At 39.5% G+C, this 24,302-nt stretch overlaps 1 protein-coding gene across 1 annotated transcript in view; it reads left to right on the forward strand.

The window, feature by feature from the left end:
* The window catches only part of LOC115940224 (uncharacterized), a 695,973-nt gene extending 676,127 nt beyond the window's left edge, over positions 1-19,846 (forward strand). The window contains exon 12 of the mRNA XM_081830171.1: positions 19,738-19,846. Within this exon, the coding sequence (XP_081686297.1) occupies positions 19,738-19,831 (94 nt within the window). The 3' untranslated portion in view covers positions 19,832-19,846. The remainder of the gene's footprint in view (positions 1-19,737) is intronic.
* The last annotated feature ends 4,456 nt before the right edge of the window (positions 19,847-24,302 follow it).

Here is a 24,302-nt window from a genome sequence, read left to right on the forward strand (position 1 = left end):
TTTATTTATTTGAGAGAGAGAGAGCATGAGTGGGGTGAGGGGGAGAGGGAGAGGGAGAAACAGACTCCCCACTGAGCATGGAGCCGGAAGCAGGGCTCAATCCCGGGACCCCAAGATCATAACCTGTGCCGAGAGGCTTAACTGACTGGCACCCCAAGTTTGCACTCATTCTAATGCAGCCTTCTTTGAAGCTCTGTCAGATGTTATTGCATCCAGTAGGAAGAAGGGCACTTCTACTACAAGTATTTTCTAAGTGAAAGAATGCTTTAGAATGTGCAGCAAGGGCACCTGGGTGGCTCAGTCGTTAAGCGTCTGCCTTCGGCTCAGGTCATGGTCCCAGGGTCCTGGGATCGAGTCCCAAATCGGGCTCCCTGCTCCTTGGGAAGCCTGCTTCTCCCTCACCCACTGCCCCTGCTTGTGGTCCCTCTCTCTCTATCTCTTTCTCTGTCAAATAAATAAATAAATAAAATCTTTAACTAGAATGTGCAGCAAATAAAAATATTTGTGTCAGTGTTTATCATTATAGTGATATACTGGAATCAATCCTGTATCTAACAGTGGGGAATTGGCTCCAGTGTTTTATGATCCTCCATATAATGAAGGGCAAGGTAGTCAGTCATTAGATATGATGATGAAATTATAATTTATTGAGATGAAAACAAGTCTAGAATACATTTTCAACTGAAAAAAATAGGTTACTAAATATGTGCATAATATAGTCCCTTTTTCATAAATATATATGCAAATATTTATATAAGTTTGGGTTCAGTGGTGACTCAGTATACCTGGTTAAGAACATGGTCTTTAGGGCGCCTGGGTGGCTCAGTCGTTGAGCGTCTGCCTTCGGCTCGGGTCATGATCCCAGGGTCCTGGGATCGAGTCCCGCATCGGGCTCTCTGCTCGGCGGGAAGCCTGCTTCTCGCTCTCCCACTCCCCCTGCTTGTGTTCCTGCTCTCGCTATCTCTCTGTCAAATAAATAAATAAAATCTTTAAAAAAAAAAAAAAAGAACATGGTCTTTAGAGTCACACTGATCTGGGTTTGTGACCAGGCTGTACCATATAACATCTGCGTAACTTTGGACAAGTTTCTCCTCTCTCTGAACTTTGGTTTCTTCATTGCTAAAATGGGATGATGATATATATATCTTGGGGTTGATGTGTTAAATAATATATGTAAAGCACTTAGTACCTATGTAGTATTTAATCCATGTTAGTTGTTTTTCTAAGACTAGTAAGTGCAGGCATAGAAAGAAATCAGAAATGATATTGCAAGATCATATTCTGAGAAATGATATTCCAAGATGTTGAAAATGACCATCTCTCAGTTGTGAAGACACGGTTGATGTTGTTAGTTTAATTAATTGGATAGAACATTGCTTTCTTGAATATGAAAAAGTCCATTAAAATTATGTATACGTGAAACTAAAAAAAAAGTGAGTAAACTCTGGATGTCACGGAGAAATATGCCAAGATAATAAATTGCAGAGCAGTATGGATAGTGTGATCTCATTCATGTTTGAAAAAAACCTTTTTTTTTTTAAATGAAAGATAAAGTTACTTTTGGTAAGCGACTCTGGATGACCTAGCAAGGAGAAGCAGAGAAATCTTTTAACTTTTACTTTATGACTTTTGATTCTGTTTTAAGCTTTTACATGATTTTATTTAAAAATTTTTATTAATTGTTAAAATAATAAGTGCTGTGAGATCTTTCAACAGAAAGAAAGATAAAAAGAGTGAGAAAGAAAAAAATTGCTTTTCATTCAAGTCTACCTTTGCCTAGTCTGAAGAAACATGGTTTTCAAAGCCATATAAAGGACTTTGAAATTTCTTCAATATTAGCAAGTTTCCAATTCAGATGAAAACCATGACAATTCTGCCACTGTATCACAGTATTTGTGCAATGTCTTATCTTCTCTACCAAAATACTACTAATATTTATTGAGCATTTATTAAGATAAAAATGAGAAAGTTAAGAAAAGGTAACTCCCCATTTTCTTGTATTAAAGAACATTGCAGAAAAACAGATATGGCACTTCATTTATGTTCTTTTGGCCTCTTTCTATACTTTTCTGCCTTTTCCCTTTAATATAACATTCCACAGCCCAAGCTCCACAGACTAAAAAATGTAGGTTTTTCTTAATACAGGAGGAATATGTGTTCCTTACAGAATAGAAAAAATAAAACACTTATGAGGCACCCCAGAAACAGTCATTGGTACTATACTGGTGTGAAATTACAACAGTATTTTTTTATGTATACTATATTCCTTTACATTATCTTTAGACTCTATAGTATTACCTTCATGAATCTACAGGGATTTACTAACTAATACCTTATTGCTGGACGTCAAGATCGTCTCTAGCTTTTGGTCTTTGTGATGCACATTCTTATAGTTGGATATTTGTGCACAACGATGACTATTCCTTTGGAATAAATTTTTAACGATGTCACCGCTGAGTCACAGTTCAAACAAGAATTTGGGATTTTGATGTGCCTCAATAAATAATTGTTGAAATGAATCAGTGAATGGCTGTGAGTTATGGCAAACATGGGACATCTGTGGATGTCAGGCGCAGAAGTTAAGTTCCTGAACGGGATAACTAGGGACGTGCTTAAGCCACTTTGGGGTCAAGAGAGTAAAAAGTGTGGAAGAATGTCCACATTCTCATGAAGGCAGTGCACTAGCTGCTTAAGAAAGGAGGCTTTACCTTCTTATTACAGTCAGCTCCTGACGCTGCTCTACAGCGTATCTTGTAAAAGAATATTTAAAACACAGAAAAAGAGCAAGTCTTCATCCAGCCTCTCTCCTGCAATCGTGACTATTCAGAATCTACTCATCTTTCAAAGAGTAATTTAAGTCTTACCTTCTTCACAAAGCATCCCTGACTTTCAAGGATGTCTTCCTCTATTAATGCGTAGTGTCTCTTGTCTTCATCTCCATGTTCAAGAATCATTTTTGAAACTACTTTGTGCCAAGCACCAGGCTTGCTTGTCACTTTAATCTTCACAAACAACAAGGGAGGTGGTTGTCATCACTCTCAGTTTACAGATGGGGCACTGAAGCTGGCATAGATGAAATAACTTACCACAGTACAAAGAGGCTGACGCAGAATGAAACCAGGGTCCTTCGCTCTCCCCAACTTTGTTGAAATCTATTTTTCCTAGGACGTAGGAGAAAGCAGAAGGTGGAGCGTATGTATAAGTAGAGGGGGAATGAAAGTGAAAAGAAAGAGCAGTGGTTTAGGGGATTGTGGGGAAAGGTCCAGTGAGTCTAGCGTGGAGAATTCGGGATGAAGTGGCAGGAGATGCATTTGGGAAGGAAAGTTGGGACCGGATCTTAATGAATGCAGAAGCACAAAGCACAGCTCTTGGAACACAGTGAAATTCAATAAAGGCAGTTGAGTTTTATAATCTTTTGAAGATTGAAGGTGTCCTTGTTAAGTGGCTTCCTTTCCTAGTTAGACTGTGAGCCCTATGAGGCCAGTGGTTGTTTCCACAGAGTTCATCTTTATATCCAAAGGGACCAGCACAATGCCTGGCATGTGGTAATGCCACGTAAATCTTTGTTGAATAAATTAATCGATTCATGAACATTCTCTTGGGAAGCAGCATAGAAAACACCAAGCCAAAAACAAAGTGAAATACTGCTTTTAGAATCAGAAGACCCGGTTTCAAATACCTTCTCTAGCTTACAGGGTGTGTGACTTTGAGTAAGTTATATAACCTCTTTGAATAGCTTATTAACCTGATGATAATACTCACCTCAAAGTGTTATTATGAGGATTAATTGAGATCACACTTTTGAATTGCTCAGCGCAGTGCTTGACAAATTGTAGACATTCAACAAATGTCAGTTTCCTTCTTCCACCTTTCTGCTATCCAGAACTGAACCAAGCGCTAAGAGAGCGTATATGCAGATTGAAGGGAAAGCCTCCATTTCTAATATTTGTTCCTATTGTCAGATCATAGTTCTCAATTTAATATTTAATATTTAAAAGCCTGGGTGACTCAGTTAAGTGTCTGCCTTTGACTCAGGTCATGATTCTGGGGTGCTAGGATGGAGTCCCTAGTGGGGCTCCCTGCTCAGCAGGGAGTCTGCTTCTCCCTCCTCCCCTGCCCCTCTCCCTGATCATTCTCTCTCTCTCTCTTTCTCATGCATGCACGTGCTCTCTCTCTCTCAAAAAGATTTTTTTAAATCTTAAAAAAAATAAAATAAAAAAGATGACTCTTCTTTAAAGCATGGGTTATAAAGTGCCGCATATGGTTCTCAATAAACAGATGTTGAATGAATGAAGGATGGATGGATGGATGGATGGATGGATGGATGGATGGATGGAATTGAATTTGAATACTCAGAATTTTGTCAGGGTATCCACAGCACTCTCAAGATCTAAGATATGTAAATATGTCAGTCACTAGTTGATTAGGTCATTCTTGAGTTGATTTGAAAGACCCATCAAAAATTCCTTTTGTTTTGATTCTATCTGCAAGATTTAATCAGCCAAACAAACTTGTGATGACCTAATTAGTTTCCTAGCTATCTTGATGCCAGAATAAGAGGACCCTGGAATCAATAAAAAGGAACAAATATTAGGAAAATACCCTGTTGTTGTCTGGCTTAGATATCATTTCTTTCTTTTCTTTTTTTAACAGCTTTATTGAGATAAAACTCACATACCATGCAATTCATATTCATACAAAGTGTTTATACATTTACATTTAAATGTAATACATTTAAATATTTATATACATTTAAAGTGTACATTTCAATAGTTTGTAATATAGTCACAGAATTGTGCAACTATCACCAGAAAGGAGTTTTAGATCTTTTTCATCATCCTGAAAGAAACCCTGGGCCTGTTAACAGTCACTGCCATCTCCCTCTCATTTCCTCAGACCTAGGCAAACACTAATCCACTTTCAGTCTATAGATTTGCCTATTCTGGATGATTTTGTGAATGAAATCACACCATATGTATGTGTATATGTGTTTAAGATTAAATTTATTTATTTGTCAGAGAGAGAGAGAACACAAGCAGGGGGAGCAGCAGGCTCCCTGCTGAGCAGGGAGCCCGATGTGGGGCTCGATCCCAGGACCCTGGGATCATGACCTGAGCTGAAGGCAGACGCTTAATCGACTGAGCCACCCAGGCGTCCTGCCTTCTTATTGTTTTTACGATAATGTTCAAAACACTATATACGGTTTTCAGTGCTCACGAAGTTTTGGCCCCAGTGATGGCTCTGGTCTGGCCTTACACTCTTTACCTCTTGTTCTCTGTGCTTCATCCATACCATCATTCTCTCACTTCTGCAAAAGAACTAAGCCAAGGTCTTTGCATGTATTTTACCCTCTTCCTAGAGACGACCACCTCTTTACCCACCCAACTCTCCCCTCCCCCACTTAGTTAATTCCAACATATCCTTCTTATTTGAACTCAAATATTTTCTTAGAGAAGCATTTTCTGAAATTGATCTCCTTGTCCCCTCCCTTCCCCTATCCCCAACCAGGCATAGGCTCTGTTTCATTCTCTGAGCTCCGTATTTCTTTCCCTCAAAACATTTATCTCAGTTTATAATTATGCATATATTTGTGCAATCATTTTTTAATGCTTTTTTTAAAGTGTATTTATTTATTTTTGGAATCTCTACACCCACCGTGTGCCTTGAACTTACAGCCCTGAAATCAAGAGTCACTGGCTCTTCCAACTGAGGCAGCTAGGCACCTCAGTGCGGTTATTTATTTATATATATATTTATTTTTTTTTTTAAAGATTCTGTTTATTTATTTGACACAGAGAGAGAGAGCACAAGCAGGGGAAGCGGCAGGCAGAGGGAGAAGCAGATTCCCCGCTGAGCAGGGAGCCTGACACAGGACTCGATCCCAGGACCCTGGGATCATGACCTGAGCCGAAGGCAGACGCTTAACCAACTGAGCCACCCAGGTGCCCCCCAGTGCGGTTATTTAATCAATATCTCTTTCTCCATGTAAATAGGTGTTGAAATAGGTTTTGCCCCTATTGCCTAACAATGAACACAGCACCTAGCCATTAGTAGATAATAAATAAATCTCTGCTGACAATATGAGTAAGAAAGACCACCAAATTTTTGGCTTTAATAACTAATGGATCATGAGTCCATGTGCTAATTTAAGGAATGCAAGATGAGGAGTATACCTGATTGGGGCCAGGAAAAGAGAGGTGTTAAGTAGGAGGAAAGTTGCACTTGAGGAAGTCCTAGTGAGGAAAAACAGCAGGAAGCTAGACTATAGATTTAGAGCTGTGGAAGAGATCAGGGATGGAAACGTGGGTTCAGAGGTTATGTGCATAGAGCTTTTGGTTAAGATCTTGGGAGTGGCTGAACTTGCCCAGGAAGAACACGTAGCATAAAAGGAATAAAAGGCAGAAGACTAAAGTCTAGAGATACCCATATTAAGAAACAGGCAAAAGAAGATTTAGAATAAAGCTTGGAGTGAAAAGTCAAAGTTATGGGAGAAGAACTCTGTCACATGCTTCAGAGGGAAGCTTCTAGTTTGGTCATTTGGGTGAGGTGATGATCATCAGATCTTTCCATTTTAAGGGATTTTTGAGGATCCTATTCCTCAACAACTTTTTACCTATTGGTTTTAGCATCCATAAATGATCCTTGATTGAATCAATTATTTCACTGGGGTTTGCTCAATGGTGATTTTTACGTTTCATTTTGATTTCCTCAAGAACTCCTACCAGCCCACCCCCGCCCTTAACAAAAGTCCTATGTTCCTCTCAGGGAAAGATCCCCCAGGGCACCTCCCTCTTCTACTAGCCCATGGCTGGAATATTTTACCCCATGGGTTCTGGACCACAACAAGGCTCCTTCTTGAGAAGGTTGCAGGGGAATGGAGCATATGCTGGAGTGAGATTTGCTTAATCTTTGGAGAGTATATCCAAACGGATGAAGACTATTCCTTTTGGTAAATAACAGGACCCCTTCTAGCCGTATACCTCATCAACAAAAAATGCAGAGAGAGATGGGATTTGCACAAGGTCACACACCACATCCCTTTAGAGCCAATCTCTAAATACAATCTCATTCTTCAGCTTTCCACCACCCTCCAAGTCTAAGTAAGCTGCCCCTTCCCGCACACCCTTAACAGCACCTTGGTCTTTCTCTCACATTGGTCAGCATCCAGAATTGTAATGGCCACTTTCCTTCCCTGAGCCCTCACTAGGACGTCAGAGTCTTTAACAGCAGGGGCTGTGTCTGTCTGGTTCCATAGCTGCTTCCCAACATTTAATCCAGGACCTCATACATAACAGGGGCTCAAAAATTTTTGCTGGGTGAATGAATGATTAAAGAGACACAAGTGGGAAAACTGCATCTAGGGAAGTGAGAATAGCATTCTACGGCTGGAGCCTGGAGAGGGAGGGAGGCATGCAGAGGCTTGCTGAGGAGGCATCCAGTGGGGTTGGATTTTACCAGGAAGGCACAGCAAAGCCCTGGGGGCCTTCAAGGAGTAGATGTCAACCTTCTATTGGATTGGCGATTCAGAAAGATCTCATTTAATCCTCTTAACAACTTGATGAGATAGCTGTTCCTATCTCCATTTTACTGATAAGGAAATGGGCCTCAGAGAAATGAAGCAACTTGTTCAAGGACACCCAGGTAGGAGGTAAGTGGAGTCAAGAATCGTGACTACCTCTCCAGCCTGCCTCTGGCCTTTTGTAGGAATGAGAATAGATTCAACAGCAGACAAGGGACATAAGCTCTCTTGGTCACGACTTTGACAGGCTCGTAGCCTGGCTTCTCAGTACTCAAGCCTTTCAGTCTTTCTTTACTCATATAGATCCAAGATGAAAATAGATGTACCCATTTGACTTCACATGATATAGCTGCTTGGGGGATAACTGTCCATTTGAAAGTTTTTCAGTGTTTGCATCCAGCTGCATCTTCTCTATCCAAGATCCCAAGGTGAAAATAAGTTTTAACTTGGCACAAGGTCAGCGGCAAAGGTCTGTGTGGAGCCACTGCACGTTCCCACAGGAAGTAAGACTTCCGAACTTTGTACGAAAGAAAGAGTGAAGACTCCTCTCCCTGAAGACCTCCTCTTAGGCGGCTTAGGAAAATGAGCTAAATTTTTATTTTCTAAAAAAATTTAATTAATTAATTAAAAGATTTTATTTATTTATTTGACAGAGAGAGAGCATGTGCGTGCACAAGCAGGGGGAGCAGCAGCAGAGGAATGGGAGAAGCAGACTCCCTGCTGAGCAGGGAGCCCGATGTGGGACTGGATCCCAGGATGCCAGAATCATGACCTGAGCCAAAGGCAGATGCTTAACCGACTGAGCCACCCAGGTGTCCCTGAGCTAAATTTTTAAAGTTACAACTATGTGCCAAGCTTTACATTGTTACTTCACTGGTCTTGGCCCCTTTGCTTGTTAGCAGTGTGAGATCACTAAGCCTCAGTTTATTCAACTATAAAGTAGAACTGGTACCTCCTTTCTCATCGGGCAATGCGAGTATTAACTAGAAGCACAAGTAAAGAGTCTAGCATGTGGGGGCGCCTGGGTGGCTCAGCTGGTTAAGTGACTGCCTTCGTTCATGATCCCCGGGGTCCTGAGATCGAGCACCACATTGTGCTCCTTGCTCAGCTGGGAGCCTGCTCCCTCTGCCTGCCGCTCCCCCTCTTGTGCTTTCTCGCTCTCTCTCTGTCAAATGAATAAATAAAATCTTTAAAAAAACACCCATTAAAAAAAAAGAATCTAGCACAGCACTCAGCACATTAGAACTATTCAATGCATGCTAGCTACTATCATCATGATTTATGCTTAACCCATGTAACAACCACCTCCTGAGATAAATGGCATTATTACTCTCTTTTATGTAGGAGAACACAGACCAGGAAGATAAATAACTTGACCAACATCCACCAGCTAATAAGACAAAGCTGTTGCAATTTAAATTCAAATCTGATTCCAAAGCTGTTTTCTTTATTATTATTATAATTTTTAAGTGATCTCTACATCCAACATGGGGCTCAAACTCACCACCCCAAGACCAAGAGCTGCATGTTCTACTGACCTACTGACTGAGCCAGCCAGGTGTCCCTATTGTTATTATTTTAAACAATATATTGTCTCTCATAGGGAGAAAAATAATAGTGGGAAATGCTCAGGAATTTTTCATTTGGGGAAATATAATGAAACAGCTCTAAGTGTCCAGCTCAGAGTCTTGCTTAAATTTCTAAGACTTCTCTGAGGAACTTGCATGGGCTGAGTCTTTAAATCCTTCAGGGTGGTCTCCCCACCTGAGTAGGAAAATGGTAGATTCCACACCCTCCTGGATTTAACCAGAATTTTTTCTTCAAGTCTTTGAAATAACTCATTATTTCAGCTAGAATAAGGTCTCCAAAAGTGTTGCATGAACTTTAAAATTGCCCCTTCTTTTAATAAAGGAACAAAGAGAGAAAATAGTCTAGTTACTTGTCTGATACAGCCCAAGTATCTAATAGAGATTATGTATTTTAATCAAATAGGGAGTTTAGATATTACCAGAGTTGCCCTTGTTCTTTATTTTCAATTTTCCCTCTCATAAACAGCTTATTCATTTTTTTTTTAGCCTACATGTTAATAAAACAACAGAAGAAACAATTGGCTAGTTCATGACTGCTTGTGAAAGTGCTTTCACACACGTGATTTAATTTTATTCTTACAAGAAGTGTGTGGGGTGTTTATTACCATTCCCTTTTCACAAATGGGGAAATGAGGCCCAGAGAGGTTAAGGGACTTGTTTAAGGTCATTCTGGTGGAAATCCAGAGCCAGGATCTAAGCCCCGTCTTTCTAGATGCTGGATAAGAGCATGAGCTTCAGAGACATGCTGCCTGAATTCAAACCTCAGTCTCATCTTTTACTTGAGTGAGGTGACCTTGTCTACCTCAGTTCCTCATCTGTGAAATAGGGATGACAACAGTATCTACGTTAATGGCTTGTTCTAATGATGAAATGAGTTAATATATTTATAGTAAGTAGGAATGTGTCTTAGCTATGATATATAATCTGTCCTGGTTGTGACATAAAAGGATTGGCAATGATGATGATGATGATGACTCTAAACCCTGATTTGTTCCATTACCTTGTGCTAGATGTACACCATGTAATTATGGAAATGAGTTAATCCAGGAATTAATGGAAACCTCCAAGTCAAGGTGGTTCAAGATTTTTTTTTTTAAGATTTTATTTATTTATTTGAGAGAGAGAATGAGATAGAGCATGAGAGGGGGAAGGGTCAGAGGGAGAAGCAGACTCTCTGCCGAGCAGGGAGCCCGATGCGGGACTCGATCTCGGGACTCCAGGATCATGAGCTGAGCCGAAGGCAGTTGCTTAACCGACTGAGCCACCCAGGCGCCCGCTTGCCTAACATTCTTTTTTTTTTGTTTGTTTGCGGGAGAGAGAATGAGAGAGAGCACGAGAGGGGGGAGGGTCAGAGGGAGAAGCAGACCCCCCACTGAGCAGGGAGCCTGATGCGGGACTCGATCTTGGGACTCCAGGATCAGGACCTGAGCCGAAGGCAGTTGCTTAAACAACTGAGCCACCCAGGCGCCCCAAGGTGGTTCAAGATTTTAAGAATACAATTATCTTAGAAAAACTTACTAATTAAACTTAAATAAATCTGTAACACCAGTATTCAGTCTACAAACCCTAAATAAGGAAACAAATTAGTCAGACAATGCTTTTATTGATTTATGCAAAAGATACTATTTTTCTTCCAAAATTATATATTTTCAAATAAACATAAATGTTGTTAGAAATAAACTTGGCCATTTTATAGCTCTCATTCACTCACCATGGGTCCCAACCACCTCCCACAGTTGTATAAAATGTTCTGTGTCTTTCTGAAGAGATAGACTGGTCCCTTAGCAGATAGATCAACTTTTTTTTAAAGATTTTATTTATTTGTCAGAGAGAGAGAAAAATAGCAAGCACAAGCGGGGAGAAGAGCAGAGGGAGAAGCAGGCTCCCGGCTGAGCAGGGAGACCTATGTGGGGCTTGATCCCAGGACCCTGGGACCATGACCTGAGCCGAAGGCAGATGCTTAACGACTGAGCCACCCAGGCACCCCGGATAGATCCATTTTTGCATATTGGGCCCACATTTATAGATATCTCTGAAACTTAGTCATATGAAATTAAAAGCATCCGTGTCTTGCCTCTGCTTGTTATGTGTGATCTCACCGGAAATACCATCTCTTTATGGATCCATTTAGAGGTAAATTAAGGAGCAAAATCTTATTTTATAACTCTTAGGGAAACTAAATTGTCTGCTAGATCCCAGGTTGTATTCCTAAGAGAAGATTAAAAATATGGTTACTCTGATTTTTGTATGGGCGATTTCCCAAAGTCACATTATTTTCTTTATATGTTTAATGCCTTCAGTTAAGTTAGAGAGAGTTTCATTTAGGTTGAGTAGATAATCCTGGATTAAAAATAAATTCTTACAGTATGCTCACTCATTCATTTCATGTTTATTGAGAACCTACTATATATTAACTACTGTATTCACAGATTTTATCATAATAGCAAAAAATTAGTAATTTTTAAGTGCACATTATAAGAGAATGCTGAAAAAATATTATAGACCACTGAAATTATCTTGTAAATTTTATTTAAAATCATGCCATTCAACAATGTGTTAAGAGGTATAATGTTAAGTGAAAAATGAGTTATAAAAATAAATATGATCTCATTTTACAATTGGAAGGATATAGAGTAAAACAATAACAAAGATTCAAATCTAATTTTCCTACAATAAGATGGCATAGATTTTGTGATATGAAAAAATATATATATTTATTTAAAATCATATAAATCAGTTGGACGTTAGTGCCACGAAAAAGGGAGATATATCTTTCGAATTTGTTTTACATAAGTAGTACTTAAAAACTTGGTGTAAATATGTATGTCTTCAAATGAAAAAACATGTGGGTGCATGTGTATGTATTTTTTTTAAAGAAGAAAGCAGTGCATAGAGAAATATGTTTTGAATAATTCCATATTGTAAAAAATCAAAACAAGACCAAATAACTTATATGGACGCATATCCATAAAAGTAAGTCTAGAAAAATAATACTAAAATATAGAAATAATATTTCTAGATGGAGAAATATAATCAGAATAATTTTTTTCTAGATGGAGAAATCAGAATAATTTTTTAAAAAGATTTTATTTATTTATTTGAGAAAGACAGAGGGTGAGAGGGAGAAAGAGAGCACAAGTGGGGGTTGGGGGAAGGCAGAGGAGAGGGAGAAGCAGGCTCCCCACTGGACAGGAAGCCTGACACAGGACTTGATCCCCGGACCCTGAGATCATGACCTGAGCCTAAGGCAGATGCTTAACTGACTGAACCACCCAGGCGCCCTTAGCCAGAATAATTTTAATTTTTCCCTACCTTTTGTCTTCTGCTTTCATTTTTAAAATGAGCATATATGATTTTTTTAGCTAGAAAAAAAAAACAACCCAGAAAATGGTATAAAATAGATTAAATTGAATGGCAACCAAAGCAAACGCTCTCCTTGTCTGGCTCCTGTTAGGTGCTGTGCATTGTGTTGGTCTACCACATAAAGCTTTACACACTCCTTCCTTGGGAGGAAGACCTGTAGCCAGCCTTGTAGGAAGGAGACACACACCAGAAAAAACTTAAAAAATAGTCCATCCTCTTGTTTATTTCTTGCCTACAAGGTTCTGGACATTGTGCTAGATAGAGCTTTATATACTTAATTTTGTATGCTATAGCATCCCTTCAAAATAAGTCTAGTTGTACCTATTTTGCAGATGAAGAAAAAGGACACAAAGCAAATGATGTGTGGGATCCAAGCTTGTCTTGCTCCAAAAAGAGGCATCCAAGTATCTCTGAGAAGGGAGAGAAGAAAATCCTTACAGTGGGTGCAGACTGGTGACTTGTGTGGCCAGTGTAGCCTACAGACATGATTAACCAGCTCAAGGTTTTTTTTTAAAAAAATTAAAATCTGGATGTCTTCACTCCTGGTTATACAGTGGTTATGGACACAAGCTCTGTAACTAGACTCTTTAGATTTAAATCCTAGGTTTATGTCTCAGTATAAAATGGGGGTTAATAATTATACATCATATAGTTTTAATAAAGATTAAATCAGTTTATACATGTAAAAAGTGTTGGCACAGTACTTGACATGTGGTAAGAATTCAGTATTTAGCTCATCTTCCATTGCCTATCCTGGAGATTTTCTATAAATGGAATCATAGGTGGACTTCTGTATCCAACTTCTCTCATTCAGTATAATGTTTTCAAGGCTCATCCATGTGTAGCGTGCATCTTCATTCCTTTTTATGGCTGAATAATACTCCACAATATGGATTTACCCCATTTTGTTTACCTGTTTATCAGGTGATGGACATTTGGGTTATTGCCACCTTTTGGCTACTTGACTAGAGATGCTACAAATATTCACACACAAGTTTTTGTTTTCACTTCTTTTGGATATATACCTTGAGATGGAATTTATGGGTCATATGGCAAGTCTCTGCTTAACTTACTGAGAAGCCACCAAATTGTTTTGTGTAGTGATTGCACCGTTTTACACTCCTGGCAGCAATTTATGAAGGTTCCAATTTCTCCCTAGCCTCATCAATATCTGGTATTTTCCTTTCTTTCTTTCTTTCTTTCTTCCTTCCTTCCTTCTTTTCTTTCTTTCTTTCTTTCTTTCTTTCTTTCTTTCTTTCTTTCTTTCTTTCTTTCTTTCTTTCTTTCTTTCTTTCTTTCTTTCTTTCTTCTTTCCTTCCTTCCTTTCAATTATGGCCATCCTAGTACGTGTGAACTGGTATTCCATTGTAACTTTGATTTGCATTTCCCTAATGACTAGTGAGGGTCAACATCTTTTAGTATGCCTGTTGGCCACTTGTCTATCTTCTTTGAAGAAATGTCTACTCAAGTCCTTTGCTTATTTTTATATTGGATAGTATGCCTTTTTGTTAATGAGTTATAAATGTTCTATGTACATATTCTGGGTACTGGACCCTTATGGGATACATGATTTGCAAATAATTTCTCCAGTTCTGTGGGTTGTCTTTTCACTCTCTTGATAGTGGCCTCTGAGGCACAAACATTTTAAATTTTGATTCCTATATATTTTAAATGTGTCGCTGAAGATGTTTTTGAGTGTTGTGCCACTAAACCCCATTTTCCCATAAGCCCTGTGGTTTTTATTACACAATTTTACATAGCATGGTGGTTTCTAGGGCCACATATGTCTCCTTACAGCAGAACTAGGAAAAGACCCAGTGCCAAGAAAGCTTGGCTCGTTTGGCTAACTGGAAATGGTTTAGCATTGCGGGGCCACCACCCTTTGCAGAAACTCAGATTAGAGCTCACACTCTAAGCTCTTGCTGTGTGTCAGGCAGTATTGGAAGCAATCATCACACACATTAACTTGCTAAATCTTCATAATAACACTTGGTGGTAGGTTCTATTTAAAATATTTTATAAATCAGAAACGGAGGTGCAGAGATTTGAAGGAATCTTTTCAAGGTCACACAGGGATAACTGGTAGAGATAGTCTCTGAACGCAAGCTACTCCAGAGTGCATGTTCTTAACTAGACCCCAGGACAGAGGTTATTCTGTTTCTCTCTTCTTTCTTTTTCTTAAGATTGTGCTGGAGGGGGAAAAAAAAAACGATACACACACAAAACTTAAAAGAACAAAAACTGTTCTTCTTTTCCATCTCTTTTACCTTTCTCTTCCCAAATCTTTTGTACTTATATTCCAATTATACCTGAAAGAAATAATTGCTAGTTTCCATCTACTGGAGAAGAGGCTGCTTAGCTCAGTGCCTATGAGCAGATGGGCTCAAGCAGTTCTAATGCTTGATACCTGAATACCTGTTTTTCAGCCTCAGTTTCCTTTTCTATCAATTATTGCTTCTCTTAGACATCTAACAAAAATTTCCAGCCAAAACAGAGCTCTCGATTCCGAGTCTCTCCCCCAGCCCACCACACAGAACCCAATCCTGAATGCTTCCTTACCAAACCTTCATCAATTCAATCAATACCACCAATTGTTACCTTGGTGCTCAAGCCAAGACATCAGGGTCATCCTTGATTACCTCCCCCTGACTTCACACACATTCAGTCTATCACCAAGGCCTTTTAACTTGACCTCCAAATGACATCTCTGACATGCCTACTTGTCTCCATCCCCGCCTTTGCTCTCCTACCCCAAGTCTGAGCAATCATCACCTCTGGCCTAGAATCCTGGAATAACTCCTTCATCTGTCTCCTGATCTCCTGCTCTTTAATCCACTCTCAGCAGGGACCAGAGTGAATGCCTTAAAATGTTATTCTGACCAAGCCAACTCCCCTGCATAAAACACTTCAAAGACTTCTAGCTCAGAGTAAAATCTAAACTCCTTACTGCACCCTGGTGAGGTCCTTCATACTGGGGTCTTTTTCCAACTTCATTTCATACCACTCAACCCTGCTCACTATGCCCCAGCCACATTGGCCTTATTTCAGTTCCTTAAACAAGCCAGTCCCTCTTCCTATTCTGCTGCTGCTTTTCTCAACTTTCTGATCTCAGCTCAAGTGTCATCTTCTCTGAGAGAATGCTCCTGATCTTCCTGCGAAGACTGACCTCCCCCTGCGGGCTCTATCTCATCAGCTTAGCTCCTTCATAGCAGTGATTTCAATGTGTAATTATCTTGTTTGTTTATTTACTTTTGTTTATCACCCCATTTGTTTGTTTTGTGTCTCCTACACTGTAATGTGAGCTCCATGATGGCTGTGACCTTGTCTATCTTAGTCACGGTGAGAGCTTGACTAGACGTGGTGGTCTCCAATGAACAAATGAAAGAATAAATGAAAGAGTGTCTCAACTCATACTATTGATATAAACAATGGAGTGTCTTCTAGATGTGGGGCACTGTACTAGTTGCTGAGATAATTAAGATTCACAAAGTATCTTGGTGTTGAAAGGGAAAGCAGAGACAAAACAGGTAAACAACTATATAAAATATCGATATAAATATGAGTATAAAGCAAGAGGAAATCATAGATAAAGGGGTAATTAAGTCTGGGAGAAGAGGGTTGCTGGAGAAAATACAGAGAACAGCATGAGCTGAGCTTTGAAAAATGGAAGAGCCAGGGAGACATGGAAGAAGAAGCATTTCAGGACAGAGGCAACAGTGAAACCAAGGTATGGAGGTGTAACAAGGGTTCGTGGTGTGTCTGAGGAGCTGCACGGAGCCCAGAGTGATTAGAACTTCGGGTGATTTGGGGAAGGTGGCTAAAGATGAGGCCAGGAAGGTAGGGTAAACCCAGTTACCCAGGGTTTTGGAGGGTCAGGAGAGTTTGGAATGTGTTGGACAAGGCAACAAGGCACTCTTGTGTAAGCAGAGGAATGCCATTTTCATTTTATTTTTTAAAAATTATTTTTTAAAAGATTTATTTATTGGGGTGCCTCAGTGGCTTAGTCGTTAAGTGTGTGCCTTCGGCTCAGGTCATGAACCCAGGGTCCTGGGATCCAGCCCTGCATTGGGCTCGCTGCTCCGCTGGAAGCCTGCTTCTCCCTCTCCCACTCCCCCTGCTTGTGTTCCCTCTCTCGCTGTGTCTCTCTCTGTCAAATGAATAAATAAAATCTTAAAAAAAAAGATTTTAAAAAGATTTATTTATTTATTTGAGAGTGAGAGTGCATGCACTCGGGGAAGGGGTAGAGGGAGAGGGAGAAAGAAACTAAGCGGACTTCCCGCTGAGCACGGAGCCCAACATGGGGCTTGATCCCACGACCCTGGGATCATGACCTGAGCTGAAACCAAGAGTCAGATGCTTAACTGGCTCTGCCACCCAGGCACCCCCTTGAAATCTTAATTTTAGAAAGTTCTCTCTAACAGCAATATGGAGGAAGCCAAGTCTGGAGACAGGGAGCTCAATTAGGAAGAGACCTAAAATATGGCAGAAGACAGGGCGAGGAGATGTGAGGTGCATTTCAGGGACAGAATCCACATGACTTTGTCCAGTTGGATATGTTTAATGGGGGAAAAAGAAAAGCCAAAGAACAGTCTGTAGGTTTTAGTTTGGGTAAAGAGTGATGCTGTTAAAGTATGGCGGTATGGTTAAAGTCCAGTGAGCCCCACTCCTTTATTATAGATGTGGAACTTGTACGTTTTGCAATGAAGTGAGTTGTCCATACAGATAGTTGATGAAAGAGCAAGGCAACAGCCCAAGACACCTGAATTCTGTATAGTGCTCCATTATCTGTACCAGTGCTTCTCAAACAATCTGTGGGGAATCCAGATTTAAAAAAAAAAACAACGCTCTAATTCTCAGCCAATATATATTTTAAAAAAATAAAGTAAAAATGAATTATTAGAAAAATGATTTTAAAAAAAGACAAGCCTAACTTTTAAATGATTAGATATAACATTACCTTTTCTGACTGCTAATATCGTTTCTAAGGGCTTACTTCCAAGTTCTACACTCATAGCTAAGCAGTAACAATCAGAGGGCAAACCAGCATGGGTCCCCAGACCATACTTAGAAGTCTCTGGTCCACGTCATTCTGAAGGAGAAGTGGGCTCTGCGTTTCCCAAAGTGAGGAGACTAAACAAAATTGAGATGAGCTCTGCTGGGCTATCATAGAGAATGAAGCAGCCTGTCTGTCCTGTTCACCAATTACGATTTTACTCTCTAGTAAAAATGTTCTTTCCACCGCATCTCTTGTGCATGGGAGGTCTTACTGTCACGACTGCACTGAATGGGGTCCCTTAGAGAATTTTCTTCATAAAGAAATCATTTCTGGTAAACCCCAGCAGAACAGTTAGTGGCCATCCTGAATTTCAGTCCCTAGGTTATTGGACACAGTCCATACCTGGATTGGCAGTCTGAAAGTCTTCTCAGTTCAATACCCCTGTCTGCCAAGGGGAAGAAAGGTATGACTCTTTGCTTGTTCATTCTATCCTTCTGCAAGGAAGAAAAAAAAAAAAAGATCTCAAACATGGTTTGCTGGATTAGCACTGGAGGGAAGAGCTAATATGCATTTACACAATCCAACTTCTACTTGCATAATCTGTTGAAGGAAATGGCAGAGTGACATTTGTACCTAATCCTTCCATGGGGCTGTGACTAAGACTGCTGACAGCAGAGGGAAAGCACATAGTTGCCTGGAACATGGCGGCGAATGAAAGTTACTTGATAGGTAAGGGGCACCTGCAAAAAGAGGAACACATTTTTTTTTTTTTAAAGGGCCTTTTACCTCTATAATCCTCAAAACCACAATAAACAACCTGATTGTTTACAGAGCTGGGATGTGAGGAACGGAGCCCGGGCTGGAGGGGAGATGTAGGACGGTGAGGGGAGGGAGAAATGAGGGGGCAGAGAGTCACAAGGGCTAGGATGCCATGTGGACCGGTAGAGTCGGGCGGTGCTTATTTTACACAAGTGACTGAGGCTTTTCTCCTGGCATCCTGTCACACCGTGTAGGTGGCATTTCCTTGTTCCTTATTCAGACGAGAAAGGAGGGCAGTGGCCTGTGTGTAAGTGCTCTTGGTCCTGTGAAAAGCAGATGTGAGGCCAGAGCGTAGCAACTCCCCAAGCTAGAGTCCTTACTCTGCCTTCAGCCATTTCAAGTCTGAACCGCCTTTGCCATCATTTTGCTGGTCTCTTGAATGCTGATGTGTTTTAGTGACAGAATGATAGCATTCTGGGGCCAGCGTGACGATTTGGGCCTTCTTGGTATCTACATCAATGTCCATTTGGGTGCTAGTGTTTGAATATTTCTTGGGTAAATGCGAATTAGCTGTCACTCACCAACTGTTCTAATAGGAAGACACCTCTGAGGGGTTCACTTGTTGGCCTTCACACTCCAGGCGCACCTGAATGGCTCACCTCCACTGCCCTGATGTACTCTTCCGAATGCAAGGGCTCCTCACCAGCCCTCCACCCCCACCCCCACCTCACCTCCCGGTTATCCAAGACAAAGACTTAGGAGACACTACGGACCACAGCCTTTTCTTCGTTTCTGCCTCCATACCCACATATTCAAGCAAGCACACAGTCTTACCAGCTCTATCCTTTGCATATTTTTGATGGCTACTGCCTGATTTCTTACCTTTATTATCTCCGGGACTATTATATTTCCTGTCTCCCTGCCCCTACCCCACATACACCTGTATCACTACCTCCATTCTTGCCCCTCTCGGGTCCACCATCTCCACTGTCACCAGGAAATCCACCTAAAGCACAACTCTAACCATGTTGCTCTCTAGGTTAAAAACTCCAATGGCTCCTCCTAGTCAAGAAGGTAAAGCCCCGGCTTTCAGCATGGTAAACAAAGCCTTCTTTGTCCCGTGTTCTGCTCACCTCTATAGTTTCTTCTCTCCAGACCTTTTGCTAACGTCTAATGACTTCTAGAAGTAGGGGGCTTGAGGTTGCCTGGTGTACCGTGCTACTTCATACCACTGCTCCTTTGCTTGTCTCATCCCCTTCCTGCTGACCCAGCTCAGGTGTCCTCTCTGACATTCCAGTTTGGGGGAGAGACCTCAGTGTTCCTCCATCACATATGGTAGAGATTATTTTTCATGGGCAGGTCTTCTTTGCTACACTGTTAAGTCCTTGAGAGCAGGGATTGTGTTTTCTTTAACTCTGTGTCCTTAGAATATTGTTTAGTACTAAATACTATTAGGCATTCAATTAATATTTAAAAAAATTTTTTTTAAGTTTATTTATATTTGTTTTTAGTGATCTCTACATTCAACATGGGACTCAAACTCATGATCCTGAGATCGAGTCGCATGCTCTTCCGACGGAGCCAGCCAGGCGCCCCAGCATTTAATTAGTACTCACTGAAGTGAGTAGAATTCACATTCTTCTGTTTTTCCTCATTTCCTCATTTTATGTTTATTCTTTTGCATGAGCCAAGTAAACCAGTACTTGTTTTCATATACTAAGACCATTTGCTTGTGAGAGATGATGGTAAAGGGGAAAAGTACTTGTAGTGAAAATAATGTATGTGTTGAGTGTGTGTGTGTATGTGTGTGTGTGTATAAATGCTGGCTCTGAGTGCCCTTAAATTTAGATATCACCAGTGCCTTTAATTATTCCGTTTTGTTATTTTTGATTTATTAATAATAATAATAAGTAACAATTACATTGTATTTCAGAAGTACTTTTCCCTTTATTATCTCATTTGAGCCTCACAATAGCTAGGTAATGTCACTCTTGTCATCTTAGAGATGAGGGAACAGAAAGATTAAATGACTTGCCCAATGTCACTCAACTAGTTGGCTGAATATTCTAACTCAAGATCTAGTGCTCTGACTGCTCCATGATGTTGAAAACTCTTTAAAACTAGGGACTGGAATGATGAGACCTCTGTCACTTGTCATGTAGAAAAGTCGTAAGGAATTGGAATGAGTGAATATTTTTGTCTTATTTTTTTGCTTGGTATTAACAAGGGGAGACCTTGGGGCGCCTGGTTGGCTCAGTTGGTTAAGGGCCTGCCTTCAGCTCAGGTCATGATCCCAGGGTCCAGCTCCCTGCTCAGCGGGGAGTCCATTTCTCCCTCTTCCTCTGCCACTTCCCCTGCTTGTGCTCTCTCACTTGCACTCTCTGTTTCTCTCAAATAAATAAATAAAATCTTAAAAAAAAGCAAAAAACAAAAACCAAGGGGAGACCTTAACCACATGCATTTATAGACTATTTGGCACAGTGTTTGTCACAGGGTAACTGCTTATCAAACTACCTCTTCATATAAATTTTAGAATAATCTTATTTATATCTACCAAACAACTTGCTGTGATTCTGACAGGAATCGTGTTAAACCTGTATATCAATTTGGTGAGAATTGATGTCTTTACTATATTGAATCTTTTAACTCATCAGCCTGATACGTCTCTCCATTTGCTTAGATCTTCTTTGATTTATTTCATCAGTGTTTTATACATATAAATCTTATACATATTTTCTTAGATTGACACCTAAGTGGGATGCCTGGGTGGCTCAGTTGGTTAAGCGTCTGCCTTCGGCTCAGGTCATGATCCCAGGGTCCTGGGATTGAGTCCCACATTGGGCTCCTAGCTCAGCAGGGAAACTGCTTCTCCCTCTGCATGCTGCTCCCCTTGCTTGTGCTCTCTTTCTCTCTCTTTCTGACAAATAAATAGATAAAATCTTAAAAAAAAAAAAAAGATTGACACCTAAGTATTTCTTTTGGGGGGAATCATTATAAATGGCATTGTATTTTTAATATTGGTGTCCATGTGTTCATTGCTAGTGTAAAGAAATACAATTGATGTTTGTAGTTTACATCCTGTGATCTTGCGGAACTCACTTATTTGTTCTAGGAATTTTTTTGCAGATTTCTTGGGATTTTCTATGTAAACAATCATGTCATCTTCAAATAGGGACAGTTTTACTTTTCCTTTCTGATCTCTATGCCTTTTATCCATGTTTTTTGACTTTTTGCACTGGTTAAAATCTCTAGCCCTGTGTTGAATAAGAGTAATGAGAATGGACATCCTTCTCTTGTTCCTGATCTTAGAAAAAAAGCATTCAGTTTTTCTCCACTAGATATAATGTTACCTGTGGGTTCTTAGTGGGTGTTCTTTATCAAGTTGAGGAAGGTCTCCTCTAATACTTTTTTAAAAGTTTTTATCATGAATGGGTGTTGAATTTTGTCCAGTTATTTTTCTATATCCATTGATATGATCATGTGATTTTTTTTCTTCTTTAATCTGTTAATGTGGTAGATTACATTAATTGGTTTTTGAATATTGAACCAGCCTTGCATGCCAGGAATAAACTCCACTTAGTCATGTGAATCATTCTTTTTATATATTGCTGAATTCCATTTGCTAATGGTTTGTTAAGGGTTTTTATGTTTATATTCATGAGGGATGTTGGCCTGTAGCTTTTTGGGGTTTTTTTGTTGTTGTTTTGTACTGTCTTTGTTTAATTTTGATATCAGGGTAATACTTTGTAAAATTAATTCAGAAGTTTCTCTTACTCATATTTTCTGGAAAAAAATGTGTAGAATTGGTATTCAATCTTCTTTAAACATTTAGTAGAATTCTCTAGTGAAGTTACTTGGGGAGTTTTAAAGTTATGAGTTCAATTTCTTTAATAGTCCTAGGACTATTTAAATTATCCATATTGGGTGAGTAGTGTATTATTTGAGGGCTTATTACATTTTATTTAACTTGTCAAATTTATGTGTATAGAGTTGATCATAGTATTCCCTTATTATCCTTTTGTTGTCAGCAGGGTTTGTAGAGATATTCTCTGTTTCATTCCCGATATTAGAAATTTGTATCTTCCCTCTTTTCTTTGTCAGTTTTACTAGAAGTTTGTCAATTTTATTGATCTTTTCAAATAATCAACTCTTTGTTTCACTAATTTTCTCTATTTTTTTCCTTTTCTATTTCATTGATACCTGCTCTTAACTGTCCCCTAAATATTAATATATTTTCTTTTTAAAAAATATTAATGTATTTTCATTTTCATTCAGTTCAGTGTATTTTTTATTTCCCTTGACACTTTCTCTTTGACTCATGGATTATTTAAAAGTGTGTTGTGTAGTTTCTAAGTCTTTGGAGATTTTCCTATTATCTTGCTGTTGTTGATTTGTAGTTTGACCTCATTTTGGTTGGAGAGTACATTTTGTATGATTTCAATTTTTTAAAATATGTTGAAATTTTTTTAGGGACCAAGATATAATCTATCTTGGTATGTGCTCCATGGGCATGTGAAAAGAATATATATATTCTGTTATTGTTGGGTGGAATGTTCTATAAATGATGATTAGATGCTGTTGGCTGAGGGTGTTGAGGACTCTTATCCTTGCTGGCTTTTGTCTATTGTTCTATCAGTTGTTGAGAGGGGATATTGAAGTCTCTAAGTATAATGGTGAATTTGTCTATTTCCCCTTTTAGTTTTACCAGTTTTCCTCACATTATTTCCTCACATATTTGCACATTGTGTTGTTTGGTGTATACACAGGATTGCTATCTCTTCTTGGTGGATTGACTCTTTATTGTTATAATGTACCTTTCTGTCTCTGTTAGTTTTCTTTGCTCTGAAGTCTACTTTATCTGATATTAAAATAACCATCTCTGCTTTTCTTTGATTGATGTTTACATGATATATCTTTTATACCCTTTTACTTTCAACCTGCTTATATCATTATATTTGAAATGAGTTTCTTGCAGACAGCATATAGCTGGGTCATGTTTTTAATCCAGTCTGCCAATTTCTGTCTTTTAATTCTGTGTATTTAGACCATTTATATTTAATGTAACTGGGTTATATAATACAGTTTAAGTCTGCTCTTTTGTATTTCATTTTCTGTTTTCCATTTCTGTTTTCTTCTTCCTGCCTTCCTGTGAGTTATTTGAATATGGTAGCCACTGGACATATGTAGCTCCATAGTACATATAATGTGGCTGGTACAACTGAGGAATTGAACTTTTAATTTAAGTTAATTTAAATTTAAATAGCCACAATTGGCTAGTGGCTACCATATTGGACAGTGTAGTTCCAGATAAAGGGATGAGGTAAATTCTTTGGCTGAGAGTAAAGCTGGGAGGTGAGAGTATGGAGAGAAGTTGGAAGTTTCAGAAGACATGGCAAGATATAAAGGAGTCCTCTTGATTAGTGGTCATGACTGGTCAGCATAGCTGTGTGATTTTCTTCTGCAGAATTCAGTGGCAGGAAAATCAAATCATAAAAATATTATGACACCAAAGCTGAAAATCTCTTTAGAGAGACAAACTCCTCACACCTCTAGTTTTCCAGCTGATGAATGAAATGGTTGTTAAAAAAGTTACTGGCCTGGGCGCCTGGGTGGCTCAGTTGGTTAAGCGACTGCCTTCGGCTCAGGTCATGATCCTGGAGTTCCGGGATCGAGTCCCGCATCGGGCTCCCTGCTCGGCGGGGAGTCTGCTTCTCCCTCTGACCCTCCTCCCTCTCCTGCTTTCTGTCTCTCATTCTCTCTCTCTCAAATAAATAAATAAAATCTTTAAAAAAAAAAAAAGTTACTGGCCCAAGGTATCATGACAATTTGCTGGCATAACCAGGTCCTTTGGCATTTTGTTCCCTCAAGATGAATACTTGTTCCTCAATTTGTCTGCCTCCCTTTGGCACCTTTTATCTGAACAATTCATGGCTATAGGCAAAGCTTTAGTATTCTCTGAAATTAGACCTGCTCTGGGACCCAGACTGATCTCAGCAAAAGATGTGATTCCCAATATTTCTCGTGTATAAAATGTGAATGGATATTTTGTCTCCTTTCATGTTAAGCTACTTTCCTT

Source organism: Leptonychotes weddellii, chromosome 1 (genome assembly GCF_054177405.1).
Source record: "Leptonychotes weddellii isolate Sample4059 chromosome 1, ASM5417740v2, whole genome shotgun sequence".
Lineage (NCBI taxonomy): Eukaryota > Metazoa > Chordata > Mammalia > Carnivora > Phocidae > Leptonychotes > Leptonychotes weddellii.